This window comes from Electrophorus electricus, chromosome 6 (genome assembly GCF_041902795.1).
Source record: "Electrophorus electricus isolate QZ-2024a chromosome 6, ASM4190279v1, whole genome shotgun sequence".
Lineage (NCBI taxonomy): Eukaryota > Metazoa > Chordata > Actinopteri > Gymnotiformes > Gymnotidae > Electrophorus > Electrophorus electricus.
The window spans coordinates 4,510,468-4,526,427 of NC_137502.1; the positions used below are offsets into that span (position 1 = coordinate 4,510,468).

General features: G+C 43.2%; 1 protein-coding gene across 11 annotated transcripts in view; it reads right to left on the bottom strand.

The window, feature by feature from the left end:
* Positions 1-15,960, bottom strand: part of LOC113573996 (arrestin domain-containing protein 4) — a 34,865-nt gene that overhangs the window by 9,358 nt on the left and 9,547 nt on the right. For 5 of the 11 annotated variants that reach the window (XM_081715479.1, XM_081715477.1, XM_081715474.1 and 2 more), the window contains one exon: positions 12,333-12,463. In XM_081715479.1, coding sequence (XP_081571605.1) covers positions 12,333-12,463 — 131 coding nt within the window. Of the gene's footprint in view, positions 1-3,509; positions 3,994-4,323; positions 9,594-12,331; positions 12,464-12,589; positions 12,688-12,776; positions 12,897-12,983; positions 14,825-15,960 lie in introns of those variants that run through there. The other 6 variants (XM_035525703.2, XM_081715476.1, XR_003410272.3 and 3 more) reach the window with 6 other exon arrangements.

A 15,960-nucleotide genomic window follows, 5' to 3' on the forward strand; every position in this document is an offset into this window, starting at 1 on the left:
AAACCAACATTTCTATTGTGTCTGGAAATATGGAAGGGGGTAAACCTTTAGCCCTTCAGATGGTTGCCCAGACTAATGATAATAAAAAGTATTACTACTTTTCTAAGGAATGAATCATGCTGAGCTAAGGTCTAATTGGCGAGTTCCTTTACAAAGTTGATCAAGTCCTGGGGCTGGAAGTTAGTGAACTGGTCAATTAATCTTTCTTCTTTCCTAATGAGGTGGGGATTTCCTGTGGTTGGAGCCCAGCACAAAGACAGCCAGAGCGCCCAAAGGATGTGGTGTCCCTGTACTGAGTGACCCTCCAATTAAAAGCGGACAACCCCAACTTTACCCTCCTCTCCAGGTGGCAAATTGCACCGATCCAGGCTCAAAGGGAGAGAACTTAACCATGACTTCAAATCAACTTTACGGAAAGATGGGGGGCTGGGGGTAGGGTGGATTTTGTTTCCATGAAATGGGATTGCCATGGTCTGACATGCACCCTTTTCCCAGCTCCAATCATTTCTTCTGATAAATGAAAAGACACTTGTTGAGTCCCCTTTGCTACGAGGCAATGGGTGTTTGTTGCCAGAGCTGAAACATAATGATTTTGGAAGTAGTAAAGACAGAGATGTTGTGGCAGGAATATTTTAGATAAATCCAAATTATGAATTATGGATGTGATTATGAAGTCCATCTCCAATCATGAAGAATCTTGTTGCATTTGATTATGTAAATGAGGGTTTGACCCCTGTTTCCTCAACAACACACCCACAAGAAGAGAGTCTCATGTTTTCCTTAAATCTTACCCCATCCAACAGATGGAATTGACCTGGTTAAGTCCCTGTTGTTTTGAAGGCTCTGTAATGTTTACATATGCTTAGAGAAATAATAAGCACATACAATTAATCACCCATCTAAAAGCAATGTTCCAAAAATCTCCTTATTGGATTTTGGTTAGTTTGGATTATACCCAAATCAGGCAGCCAAATCCAAGATCTAATAAATGTTCCCCTGCTCCGAACACTGCACTCTTTTTTTAAAGCATATTGCCATGCTGATCTGAAAAAATAGCTATGTAAAATAGGTGCTTATGTATGGCCAGGCCTGCTGTTCATGGCTGGAGGTTGGCGAGCCACTGCCGTGATGGAATGCCAGTGGGCCACTGGACTGACAAGATTCTAGCCCCATGGGCCATGCATAGTTTTGTTGGGCCCCTCCAACTGCAGAGTGGGGTGCTCACTGATCCATGCTTCCAGAAGTTTCCTCCAAGTGAGCCATGACCCAAGTACTCACTGCCTCTCTGAATCACTGTACCACCTTGGTCTAGTCCCTCCGGTGAACCGGTGCCGTCATCTGCAGTGTTCAGATGGAGTTAGACTCTCATGCTGTGACTGGCGGCATGGTGCCGGAGCCGAGAGCCAAGGATGCATGTTTTTAGGCACCACCACGGAAGCTTCCGGAAACCAGCTGCTTGACTGGACACACCTTCCTCATTAGACTCAGGGTCATCGCAACAGAGCTTCATAAGTTGCTTTCAGTACGGCCCGAACTTGCACTGACCACAGAGTGACGCTCAGCCAGCACCACAACGTAAACCACAACCACACTGACACCTCAATGCTTTTTTGGGGATTTTTCTAAAAATCCTTTAATCAAGCACTTGTGGCATGCAGGGAGTTGGCAAAGTGTGCATGATTGGCTGCTGTAATTAGAGGGCAGAGGAAGGCACAGCATGGTTCCATAAAGAGCGTGCTATGCACACACTCACACCATCAGCCTTCTGCTTTGTTTAGCCTGAGAGGTGGAAACAAACAAATGAGTGGCTTTTCTTCGGCTGCGCTTAGCACCCCCACCCCCCAACTCGCCACCGCTGGGCCCCACTGTGACTACTGCATCCCGAATAATTAAGAGTGAAGCTCGCGAGAGCACGGATGACCGGGGACCGCAAGGCCGGGGTTTCTTTTTCCACCAGTAGGTGGTAGTCATATTACATCTTTGTGCCATGGTGGGGCACAATCTGGAAAGATGAAAGACAACCGTGAGGAGGAAATGACACCCTCCCCCATAGGATTTAACCCCAAAGCAGAGAACTGCTCTGTTCCTGAAAGTTAGCAGCTTTTGGGTTAAGCACAGGGCATCACCCTTTTTGACAGTGCTAAGGAGAGGAAACAGAAGCATTTGCAAATCCTATGACCTATTCACCACACACATGTAGCATTTTCTATAAATGATCATTTGAAGCAAACTTGCATGAACCTGAGAGTGGCTGAGTAAACATCATTCACACAGATGCTTTACAGAAAGTCATATTAGTTGACAGATGAACTACACATTTTCAGTCTGTCAGAAGAGGTGATCTCTGTGTAGAAATCAACCACACTTGTGCGGATGCACTCTGAAAGACAAGCACATTTTACTCACAACCCTTCTGACATGTTCCATGCTTTACTGCTATATTTTCCCCTTCACAGCCCCTCTGCATGCCCAACACCCTATGACTTCACCCTTCACAGCCCCTCTGCATGCCCAACACCCTATGACCTCACCCTTCACAGCCCCTCTGCATGCCCAACACCCTATGACCTCACCCTTCACAGCCCCTCTGCATGCCCAACACCCTATGACCTCACCCTTCACAGCCCCTCTGCATGCCCAACACCCTATGACCTCACCCTTCACAGCCCCTCTGCATGCCCAACACCCTATGACCTCACCCTTCACAGCCCCTCTGCATGCCCAACACCCTATGACCTCACCCTTCACAGCCCCTCTGCATCCCCAACACCCTATGACCTCACCCTTCACAGAACATCGAACAGCATGGCATGTTTGAATATACATTGCTCTATATGTTTCCAGCACAGGGTGAAGTTGAAAGGCAAGTTTTTATTAATTAAATAACTTACTTGTTAATAATCCATCCATCCATCCATTCAGATAGATAGATAGATAGATAGATAGATAGATAGTTGTTGACTGCAGTCTTGTTCAGCACAGACTTGATAGTGAGTAATTATTTGTGGTGAACCCAGGGCCTGGGGGTGTCAGAGTGGGGCGGAGCTTCTGCAGCATGGTGGGTAGGAGGTGGAAGGGGGAGGGGGTGGAAAGCACGGCAGTCCTACTCACGCTTGATGTTCAGTGAATCTGAAAGGTCATGTCATGTTTTCTGGCAATTGACTCGATGGGTTTGGATTCTGCAACATAAGGCCGGGTCTGTGTGAGTGCGCGTGCGCGTGCGTGTTTGTGTGTGTGTGTGTGTGTGTGTGTTTGTGCGCGCGTGTGTTTGTGTCTGTGTGTGTACATGCGTGTGTGTTTGTGTGTGTGTGTGTGTGTGTGTGTGTACGCACCTGTGTGTTTGTGTTTGTGTGTGTTTGTGCGTGCGCACGTTTGTGTGCGTGCGTGCCTGTGTTTGTGCGTGCGTGTTTGTGTGTGCTTGTGTGTGTGTGTGTGTGTGTGTGTGTGTGTGTGTGTGTGTGTGTGAGTGTGTTTGTGCGTGCGTGTGTGTGTGTGCGTGTGTGTGTGTGTGAGTGTGTTTGTGCGTGTGTGTGTGTGCGTGTGTGTGTGAGTGTGTTTGTGCGTGCGTGTGTGTGCGTGTGTGTGCGTGTGTGAGTGTGTGCGTGTGTGTGTGTGTTTGTGTGTGTGTGCGCGTGTGTGTGTGCGTGTGTGTGTGTGTGTGTGTGTGTGAGAGCGCGTGCAGTCTGTCGTTTACTGGGAAATGTGCCCCTGGGTTGTTTTTCACATTGACCTTATTACCCTGCATCGTGACAAGTTTGCCACTGAACTTGCTAACTCTCTCTCTCTATCTCTCTCTCTTCCTCTGTGCCATCTCTCCCTTTTGCTATTTTCCCCCATCAAAAAATAATGATTTGTTTGTTTTTTTTGTTTTTTTTATTTCAGCATTACAGGAAATTCATGGCAGTTTCTGCATACAAACCAACCATTATTTTCGTACAGCAACACACAGAATCAGGGAAGATGAGAACAGAGGCCTTTTAAGCCCACTGTTGCCTAAAGTGAGAGAAGACAAACATGGAAAGTGAGGACAATATTAGCACATTTAATTAACACTGATCACAATCATGAAACAAGAAGAGAGCCTGCATCCAGCAGCCAAGCTAAGCCACTTAGGAGTGCCGCTTGTGTTTGGTGCTGTTCTTTGATCTATCTTCTGCCTCGCAGCCATTTGTCTGAGTGTAATTTACCAGAACAATGTAATTTTAACCTTTCCCCTCACTTCATCATCAGGGACTTCAAGTCATTACGCTGGAAATGAAGAAACCCATCTGTGTCTTTTTATGGCAGAGGACACACCATGAAAGCAAAGTGTTTTGGTTAAAATGTGTTTTCTCTCTCTCTCTCTCTCTCTCTCTCTCTCTCTCTCTCTCTCTCTCTCTCTCTCTCTCCCTGTGTGTGTGTGTGTGTGTGTGTCTCAGAATTAATACCAACTGTACTTGTACAAGCTCAATGTAAATTGACTCTGGATTGCTCAGGAAAGCTTCATTTGAAAGACACGACTATGGAATAATAGATTTATAGTTTTAATATTGGTTGGGGTCTGCTCAAAGGTTTTATCATGTCTGTGCTGCCCATCAAAAACAAACAAAACATCACTTATTATTGTTTCATTCCTATTAGTTGAGTATTGCTAACAAAGGCCATTGGGTCTTTAGTTAAAATGCGTTGCTCTCTCTCCCTCTCAGATACTCTCTCTCTCCCTTCCTCTCTCTCTCTCTCGGTCTCTGGTAGATCGGCAGATTGGTGGCACAGCTTCAGAATCACTTAAATCATTTTACCCAGGGCACACAGAGAGGAGCAACTGGCCATCCCCTCGTCTGGGCGGGGCGTTACGGCTCGCTGCCTTTACTGGTGTGACGTTTTCTCCTGTACCCAATCCCCACCCCTCTTGCTTTCGTATCTAAGCAGCCACTGCACTGCGGGGATAGCAGGGAGGAAATAAACAGGAAACAGAAAAAAAAAACCAACAACAACCAAAAAACCCAACTGATCATTGTCTGTCTAGATACCAATCAAAGGAACAGCAATATCGTAAAGACGTTGTCAGCTCATCTCACTGTAGGACGTTAGGATGGTGGAACGTTTGTGATGAATAGGTCATGTGATGGTCATGACAGATCACTTGTGCCTGAAAGCATTGCTGTAGAGGTACTGTAGAGCTATGCTTGGCCAGATGGTGCTTATCGTCAAGCAGCTTTAATATCTATCTACAGAGGTTTACATTTGGAAGCTGTTGTAGGGCTTTGATGCAACTGTAAGCTGAGTTGTAGTGGCAGCTATGGGCAATGCTGGGTCTGCCAGGAATCAAGGAGGCGGACTGATTAGCAAGAGGGTATTTGTGTACGTATTACTGTTATATGCAGTACAAAAACTAACTTTTTTTCTTCTCCAGTTCATTCTTGCTACACATGAACACTGAGCGCAGTTTTGAAATCATTGTGCTTGCATCATCCTTCTTGGTGTTTTTCACATATTAAATTATCGGCCACATATAGCTCATTCTATTAAAACTGTGGGGTTTTTTTTTGTATTCTGTCTCTGTGTGTATTAGTACAAAATGAAAAGAAATAGCACTTTGGAGCTTGGAAGACATGAACGGGGCGAACGGAGTGAGAGCAAAGTATTTTGGGGTGTAGGTGGGTTCTGCATTTAGGCCTTCTGGAAGGGCAGCGTTCTTTGCAGCCAGCGCTACTCAAGGGGCAATGACGTGCTTGAGGGACTTATTTGCCTCCTATTCTATTAAGCGTGTCAGGGGAGTTAGCTGAGCGGCTGCAGTACGGGGCGAGAGGGTGAGTGCATGTCTGTGCGAGTGAGGAGTAAGGACTGAGGTAAGGCGGGGGTTTGCAGTGTAAAAGGCAGGGCCACACTGTGCTGGAATCAACACGTGGCTGTGAAAGCCTGGAGGTTTCGCGACGATCTGCTCCACTTGGTTCCCTTCCCACACCATGACCTCCGTTTTAACACGGTGGTTGAGAGCTTCTTTACGTGACAGCACTGCCTGTCTGTTTGCATGCATGCATTTGTGTGAGTGAGAAGGACAGCGTGTGGAGCAGGCTGAAGAGTTCAGTAGAGCTTCTCACACTGATCTTGCATCCCAGACTGGGGAAGCGTCTCCTGACTTGGCAGTGTTGAAAAATGACACTTTCAATTGGGGTCAATTGGACTCCTGCTTCTGGATCTGAGGTGGCATCCCTGCCTACGGGTAATCATGGGATGGGGAAATAATTGGCTCTGAGGAGGTACAGGCTGCCCAGGCAGTGGGGAGGGAGGAGAAAGAGGGCAGAGCAACACTAGGGGTCAGTGCAGGTCCACGAAAGGCAAACTCATCCCAGAGAGTCTTGGAACGGTCCATAGCAATACGTCACTGCATTGCTACATGAAACAGCTAGGAGAAAGGTAGCTCGAGCAATTTCCTATCACCGTAAGTGTTTAAGATTGAATAAAGGGTTTAAGATTGAATTAAAAGAAAATATAAAAGTTAAATATTCATTACCATCTTTCTGAAATGTTACATTATTTATGTAATTACTAGAATAACTATTAGACTACAAATATGACATTTTTTATTCCTCTGCTTCTCTCTCGTATTGTTGTTGTTATTTGCACAATAAAATTCCAGTGTTACTGTGTACCTGTCAAACCACCAGGGCTTTCCTCCCAATTACTCCTGTCTTACCACCCAGTAGCCTTCACAGCCACCACCCCAACACACACACCCTCATTTGGCTCTCGACTAATTATGGTGGAGTTTACCAGGCATTTTTTCCCCTCCCTTCCTGAGATTTACAAAGCAGTGCACTAACACAGCAGTGACATGGGGGTCTAGTAATTATCTAATTGTTTGAGCCATGCCTGTCTTTGATTTATGGTGTTGTATCAAAGGATGACCTGATTTATAATGAGGTCCCCCACTTGTGAAAATCAGAACCTGAATTATGTGGCACCAGCCCAATTATTTCTCAGTGAGGCCTTGGCTCCTGTCGACACTGTTGGTGCACCTTCGCAAACAGCTGCCAAGCAGGCTTTTGCCTAATCACAATAATATGATCCATCATTTTAGATTGGACCCTCCTCTCGGCCTCCTCACTGCTTGGGTCCCTCTGGTTCGCTGATGCCACCAGTCTTTACACCCTGGCAGGAGCACATTGTCTCTCCAGCCATCTTATGGGGTGATTTGTGATTTTGCCTCACTTCCAGCCTAGAAATTCCCGTCCCCCATCCCTCAGGCCCCTCTCTTACACCCCTGCCAGACTGGAGGTGCTGGTGACCGCCTGTCTCCCTAATCTGTCTGTTGGGAGAGAGAGGCTGGTGGGCTGGATGGTGGGGGAGGGTTGAGGGGTTTGTCACTGCCCCCCCACGCCACGTAAATCCCTCCTGCCTGCTATTACCCGGATCAGGCCACAAAGTCAAAGAAGCGGGCATGGAGTGGAGCTGTCGGCTTGGCACCAAGGACAAAGCTGATGGGAAGCATAAGGCCCCCCCCCCCCGGTGTTGCTGGCCCACTCTGCTGTGGCATGAAGAATAGGCCCCGCACGTAAGGACGTCCACTAGCCGGATGAGATGGTTCCCCTTTCAAATTAGCGTTGGGCAGGGTGACTCGCTGCTGCTGCACTGCAGTCTGATGAAGAGACGCACGGCTGCCACTATTTGCACCACTGAGGCATTCATCAAATTAATTACTGGTGCGGCCCAACACCTCTCTGATACCTCTTTATTTTGAGGCCTGTAAATGGGGACTCGGACGAGGCCTGACAGAGAAGCCTAATACACCCACTGCTTCCTTCCCTGGCAACATAATTAATTGAAAACTTCGCCGTCTTGACAAATTGGAATGATGAATCTATCTTCTATGAATAGCTTAAAGGGAGAGAGAGAGAGAAGGGGAGAGAGAGAGAGAGAGAGAGAGAGAGAGAGAGAGAGAGAGAGAGAGAGAGAGAGAGAGAGAGAAATGCATAATCAGTCAAAAATGTAGACGCCACATCTCTCTCTGGCTTCTGCAGTGTATTGAAATCCATTAGGGGCGAGAGAAGGCATGGCATTGTGAAAACAGCCCCTGTGCCTTCTGTCTCCAGCTCGATGGATAACTTTGGCTCTTGGTTTTAATAGAGTGGTCAAGGTGGAGCTTTTGCTTTGTACGGTTCAAGAGAAATAAAGAGAGGCACCCTCGTTAATCATATGTTGTTGTTTTTTTTTCCATTGTGGAATATAAATGGCCTTAGTCTCTAATGCCTTTCTGGTTCTAACAATGCTCAAGCCATGTGTTGTTTCTCTAGTAAACATGGTTCCTTTCTAGCATTTTAGATGAAATCATGTAAAAAGTTGATCCAGCATGAGGCATACGCTATGAGAAAAGTGCTGTCTGGGGAACATCCGTTCTAATATCATGAAAGTATACAGTATAGTATAATGTGCTTAACCATAAAAAGGGTAATTGAGTCAAATACCTGAGGAGCTCTAGTGAGCAGGATAATTATGTCCAATCACTTGATTAATTACATTGTCGCGTTAACCTGTAAAAATGGCATTCTTGTATTGAGACAATCTGACCTCTTGTTAACTTCACTTACAAAGTTCGATGGACTCATGTTGCAGCCAATGCCAGGGATAGTGATTAAGTCTGAAAAGCCTCCATGCCAACCTGAAAGGGCATTCATCAGCGCAAGCACCGGCAGCATGGAGCGAGACCAGCACTGGGGCCCGCGCTGTCAGTCGGCGTTAGCTTCCCTTGCTTCCACAGGGGAGCCTGGAGTACGATAAGGTAGTGAGCTCCGAGTCTATTCTGAGTCATAGACAGGATCTGCAGGGTTCGTAGTAACCCTGTTTCTAAAAACTGTGGCCCAGTTTCCCTTGCAAATAATCCTTGCCCCACTATCACACGCTACAAACATAAATGTCCGCCTTGTTTATGAGAAAGTCCTGATTGCCATGAGAATGCATAGACAAAAATGGATTGTTCCATAGCTGCTTTTTTGGGGGCTGGGGGTGGACATGGGTGAGCAGCGTGAAGAAAGTGAACAGGTTCGGGTAGTGTGATATGGAAGTGTTTTTATTTTTGTTATTTTTTTTTTGTCATTGTTTGTTTGTTTCTGTTTACACCATATCTAGGTCCTCAACACAGTCTATGTTTCTGAATCACATTTTTTTCCCTAACTTTTAATCTTTCACTGAAATGACTGCTGTTCTAAAAAATATGGATATTGTGAACAGAAATGCATGGTTAACTTCTACTTTCAAGATTTATTCAGTAGATACATAATAGTGTAAATAACCAAACTATACTTCTTGAAAAATACGATACTTGCATGAATATAGTGTCTTGTATTTATAGTTTTATCATCTTTGTGTACAGAATCCATGCCTTTTTACAGGCATTTTAACTTTAGTGTTACCTTGTATGAGCATGCTGTACGTGCGTATACACACACACACACACACACACACACACACACATTCATGTGCGCATGCAAAAAGTATGAGAAGGTTGCGGATGTGAAGGACACACCTTTTCCATGGTAAGTAGTCATTCTTAATAGGTTTAGGTCGGCTGCTGAAATGTATGTGTGCCGAGCTGGCGTGTGACATTATTGTCATCCCTAGGGAGGAACACAGAGTGATCTCAGCTTGCACAGAACTTGGGCAGGACAAGAGGCCTAAATAAAGTCTTAGATGGATGGAACGGTGCTCCCACCAGAGGAGCTGCACCACAATGAGATTCCCCATGCCCTCTGAGAACTGCTTACGCACGCGCGCACACACACACACACACACACACACACACACACACACACATACACACACACACACACACACACATACACACACACATACACACACACATTCTTTCTTTCTTTTTTTGATGGCACATACAGTTGAAGGCCTGAGGCCTTATTTGACTAGATAATGAAACAGAAAGGAAAGGTGCGTTAAATGCATTTAAATTACACAATTCTCAGGTTTCATTCAAAACATTACAGCCCCTTCTGCAGTTGATTTTTCCATTTGCATCTTAGAGTACTGCAATCTTTTATTTGCTAATAACAATCTATTATTAGAACAAATCACACTAATAACAGCCCCATATCATAAAATATACTTTATTGCACTTTTTAATGCAATGTTCCAAGTTCGATCCCATTGGGACCATATTTTGACTGCGATAAAAAGGAGCCTAATCATTTAGTTTTTTACATGTCATGTTAGGTCATGTCTCCCCAGGCCTGCCCTTGCCCTAAGCAATCACTACCTACCTCTTGCATTAACTGAAAATATGTATTCATCATAGTATATATATAAGAATACTCTAGATGAAAAAAATAATATTTTAGAAAGAAATCTTGATAGCACCGCTAGGTTAATGGCGTGGGATTGTTGTGGGTACTTGTGCAAAAGGGGTCATAATTTTCCCCACGATATGTTTAGATTTCTGATTGTTTAACTTGGCAGGATACATGTTGCACTGATTCAGGAAAGAAGTTCAACATGCAAAAAGTATCTGCACTTAAATAACTCTTCTGAATTATTTTCTCCATTGTCCATACTCTATAACCTATAAATTAACTCACAAACATATACAGTAGAATAGAGGTTAATTAATCACTGCAAGGTGGTATTCATAACAATATGTGTTGAAGTAACTGAATACTGAGTGTTTGTGCACGTTATTTAGTTGCCCTAGTAAACAGTGTGCGGGGGGCACTGCTCTCTTCCTGCAGGAGAACAGACACTCTGCAAGGGGTTTTGAGCAGCACTGGCTTTTGCAGCAAGGTGGCTCTTTGATTGAAATCCCTGCCATGAAGCAGGACACACCAGCTCCCTCTGCCGCCCCCCATTATCAGCCAGGGCCCTGGCTGCCCTTCCATCGCTCTTCATCAAAGGTGGGTGGGCACTAGTCACCAGGGTGTGACCATCAATTAATCACTCTGTATCTACACCCCGCCCCCATAACCCAACCAAAGCAGGGGCTTCACACTTGCACATGGGCACATGCACTCTTAGACCCAGAGGTCTAGTTTGGAGGAGCTCTCCCAAAGATGGGGAGAGCCTTTCCTACAGCAAGACAGGCAGCACCCAGAGGAGCTTGTGGTCTTGAGGTCAAGGTAGAGGTTACTGTTTAGTAGGACAAACTGTTGATGGTTGTTGGCATCCCAATAAAGGAGCTAAAACCAAGAGCTAACATGTACTTTCTGTCTTAAATCAGCTTTGGAGAGAGGAGCAAGTTTTATGAGTCTGAAACTGTTGATTTTAACCATCACTGTCAATAAACAAAAATAAAAATGTATAAGTGTTATTATCTCATACATTTATAGATATCTTTGATATCTATTTATGTACATAATATAATTTTCATTAGATTTAAGTCCATTTAAGGCCATTTATGAAGCTAATTGATATGTATCTACACGTGAGAAATGCGAATGCAGAGTTTTGATATCATACAACAGTGAAAAACCTCCAACCATAATTTTGCAGCAAGAATGCGGCATGCTGGATTAGATATGATCCCTGAGGTGAATCCTGTTCCTGAGGAAATCCAATCAGCCTGGAAGGCCTTTTACTCAGTTTCACTGGCTGGCCCACTTGAAGTTTCCTCCTTAGGCTGCTTTCTATGAAACTCATTGTCTCATTAGAAAAGCTTTGAAATTTTCAGTGAACCAATTCTGCAAATGCCCTTCATGACCCTGCTGCCTTTTCGATAAACAGCAGGGTGCTGTCATTTCATGCTACGCTACCTGTTCTTGACCTGCTTGCCTTTAAGTTAAGAGAAAACCTACAGTAGTTTTTACATACCTTCCTATATAATATTCCATGTAATTTAAGCACCCAAAGTGGCCTAGCTCAAAGCGCTGCAGTGTTGAGAGTTGCAGAGTTCATAAATGAATAAGAATCTGCAAATGAGTTTGGTAACCTCTTAAACTCCATGAAATTAATATAAGCAGCCATCCTACAGGCTGTGGGCTCACCCTGAGTTGAGGTGGGGGGATCACTTAAGTTTCCTGAGTATCCTCAAACTTTTATAAGCTTACTTCTGCAGCTGCTGTGCTCCTGGGGAAGCTGCTGTTTTGCGATGGTGCTAGAAGCGAGGGCTATGATGACACATATTGTAAATCTCTGCTGACTTCAATTTAACCCTTCAAATAAAAACAAGGACAACATGGCCCTGACACAGCAGAGTCAAACATTTAAGGAAGGGGTTGTTAAGAGTAGAAGGTTATGTGCTTCTAATGAATCTTTATAACTGCCCACTCATGGTTCAAAATGGGTGAGTTGGGTGTCAAGCTGCCATCTGTGTGCATCTAAGGTGCCTGGAACCAATAAGACTTCACTCCACTTACCTCCAAAGCAGGATATAGACTTTGGCTTTGTCCTGGGCTGCAGCTCCACTTTCAAGTTCACTAAAAACAGCTGGAACCAAACCCAGTGATGTGTGCTTGACAGTTGATAGTCGGCTCATTGCCCCAGCTATCTGCAACACAATACCATAATATAATGCTTGCTGTCTTTATTCAGCTGAATTGTTTTTGTTTTGATGTTTGGTTTTCTTGCCAACAGGGTTTTCGTATCACAAGTGAGCAGAGACAAAACTAATTACAGTCATATAAATAAGAAGAGATAGGCCTCCTGTGTGCGAAGCCAGGGAACACTCCAAAGAATCCTTCAGCTTGCTTTCATTTCCATGTATTTCTGAGGCTGAAAGAGAGTGAGAGTGTGTGTGTTTACTTGCTTGCTCTAGGGTAAAGTCTCAGCAGATCATGTTATTAGACCTTCCTCTCCCATACCTGTAGAGCGCTGTTACTTGCTGTACTGAGCCATTTATCACCCTTTGGTCTTCAAGGTGCTTCCAGTGTGGTCATCACATGTATGAGTTAGTCACTCAGTAACAACCGCTCGTCGCTCACCTACACAATCAGATTGCAGTCACGTTCTTTTCTATTAAGAATGACCGCATCAAGGTGAGCCACTTAGTCTTATGAGCTTTGACGTACAACATGATCGCTTAGCATTATGAGCTCAGTGTACAGTATACTAGTACAATGTTAAAGGTTGAGTGTGTAAACAGTGTCATTCAGATATGTTTATTAGAACAGTGCTCGCTATGATTATGAATGTTAATGCTTGAATAAGAGTGCTTCATACTCAGGCCTTTGCGGTTGATGGGAATTTAGTATCGGTAAAGGAAAGGATATGCAGTGTAGGAAATTGCTGTATGGACAGGAAGAAGCATATGAAAGAGATGGGCAGTGTCAGCGTAATAATTACAGATGTTACGTTGCACTTGGAAAAAGTGGTTTCTTTTAGAATAGGTAGACTAGTAGAGTAGAGTAGAATGGAGTACATACAGAGGTATGTAATGAGGGCAAAAATTATTTCTCTTTCAAGTATGACCATGTTTAAATTAGTTTCCCTCTCCTGCAAGGAGATTTATAGCAATAATCATGACCTGACCATAACAGCTTTTGACATGACAAAATCCAGAAATATAGATTTGTATATCATACGGGGGGCATTTTCAGACATTAATGTAATATAAAAGCAATTCCAAAAAATGCATTATTGTATTTAATAATGCATTTTATTTCATGGGCTTTCTCAAATACTTGAAGTTAAAACATGGTGAAAACAATAAAAGTGTCACGCAGCAAGATTCCCTGCAGATGATAAAAAGCGAATAGTTTATTTAAATCACAAACAGTCCAGGTAAAAATCCAAAGAATAAGTCCAAGGGACAAACACAACCAAAAGTACAAATCCAACTCAGAGTTGAGAAGATAGCATAGGCAATAGAACTGGGCCAAACGAGTATAACAAGGAACAAGGAAATACTCGTAAAACAAGATACGGAAGCAGGTCAATACATGGATGAGCAGCAGTCACGTACAACGCTTAGTATGTTCAAGGAAACAGAGGCAATACTTCGCAATGAGGAAGTCTGAGATTCGTTACCAGTGTAACGTATCAGTCCTCAGGGGATGAGTATGTGTGGTGATTCCAGAGGCCTGCATGACAAAAAGCTGTTTTAATCATTTTTCATTAATGTCTGAGATGTAATATCTAAGATAAGGTTGAAAAGAACTTTAGATGATGGACTTGGCTTGGTGGAGGTAATCATTTGTGATAACATCTCAAAGATGTTATTTATTTAGTATTATTTTAATTTTGTTGGAATAATGATAGATAGCTAATGTTTCCTAATGTCAGGTATCTAGGATTCTCTGTTCAGTAGGACTTACTACAGCTGTCATAAGTGCAACCCTACATCGCTATGGGAATCAATATTAACGTTACGATTCTTTAACCAATGTTCCATACATTTATGCTCAAGTCAAATTTCCCTGTGATTAATGAACACTTACTGTACTGACATGAAATACAAAACTACACTTAGCAGAACATAGAAAGTGTTTAAGGATGATTTGGTGATGGTCAGCTGTTGATTTTACTGTGCTTATTCATTAATGTTAACTGTCAGTATTGCTCCACATAGCTTACTTTTTCTTCAACTCATGAATGAATGTCCATTTCTGCTTTTTAGGTAATGCAGCTTTATATTCTATTTTTCACTATTTGTACACATACACACCAGTGTTATTTCCTGAATGATAAAGAGCAAATGATAAACCCTAACAGTCAGAGTATTGATGTTGGTGAGATGCAACACTACATTTACATAATGTGCCTTCAATTAACAACGAAGGACATTAGATGGGAGGTCATACTGAACTCAGACTTGAAAATGAATGACACAGTTACCACCAAATATAGATTAGATACTGCACAAGGATCCATAGAAAGAAGCTCTTTTGTCTCCCACTGTAAGCATGTCCTCCTGCATAACCAGAAGAGAATTTGACAGTAGATCAGTAGAGTCACGTTATTTACTGTATGGATCTGTCTGTAGTTATACTAAGTTCTGAATGGACGGTGAATGGAGCTGTCACTCCCCAAATAAGCAGTGGCAAAAGGCTGCACACATCTGCTCAATAATAGCCTATTCAAAGGAACCTACTAATCACTTTTCACCCTGCCCTGTAGAGGTAATTGAATGTTATGTTTACCAAATGCTCTACAATGCACCAAATTCTCGGAAAGAAAATGGAATAGATTTCCTCTCTGTGTCTGTCCAGTCTTTAGTCGCACATTGGTTATTTTGTGCACATAAGTATTTGAGGTTATATGGGATCAAAAAGAAATAAATGTTTTTTTACCCATGCTTTTAAAAGAGCTTCTGTTATCCTTCTGTTTTGTGTGTGTGTGTGTGTGTGTGTGTGTGTGTGTGTGTGTGTGTGTGTGTGTGTGTTTACAGTGATGCATTTTGGAGAGCAACAGCTGATTTTGCAATGGCCATATGCCATGTAATTAATTACCATAATATATAAAAAGTTAAATTCACACAAAGTATTGCTTTGAATTTGGGCACTCAAAGTTTAACAAACTACCTGTTCAAGGTAACTGACTACAGGGCTATGCTACATGCACGCCCACAAAAGCACACATACACACACTCACACATCGACCAAACAGATACAAATTCAGATATTCCCATTTTTTTGTCTTTCAGTATGTCACCATGAACCATTTACTTGTGTGTTTATCTACTACATAGTAAGCATAGTTGCCAAAGCCTATGATATGCTTATTTATCTGTAACACCTAAATGTAGTATCATAAACATGTACTGTATTAAGGGAATACAGTGACAACTACATGCTGTAATGGTATGCTAACAGCATGAGAAGTTATTCAGCATGTGTTGATCAGACTGTGAGGCTTACAAATACCCAGAGTGTTATTGGAGTTGCAGGATTTTTATGATTTATGGGTCTCTCACGGTACACGGTGAATGCATTTTCAGCCAATATCCAAATGCCTCTTTGTTATTACGCTTCGAATTTTACAGTGATCAGCAAGTTAAACATGTTTAAACAATGGTGTGGAAAAAAGGGGAATATCAAGGTTGAGACA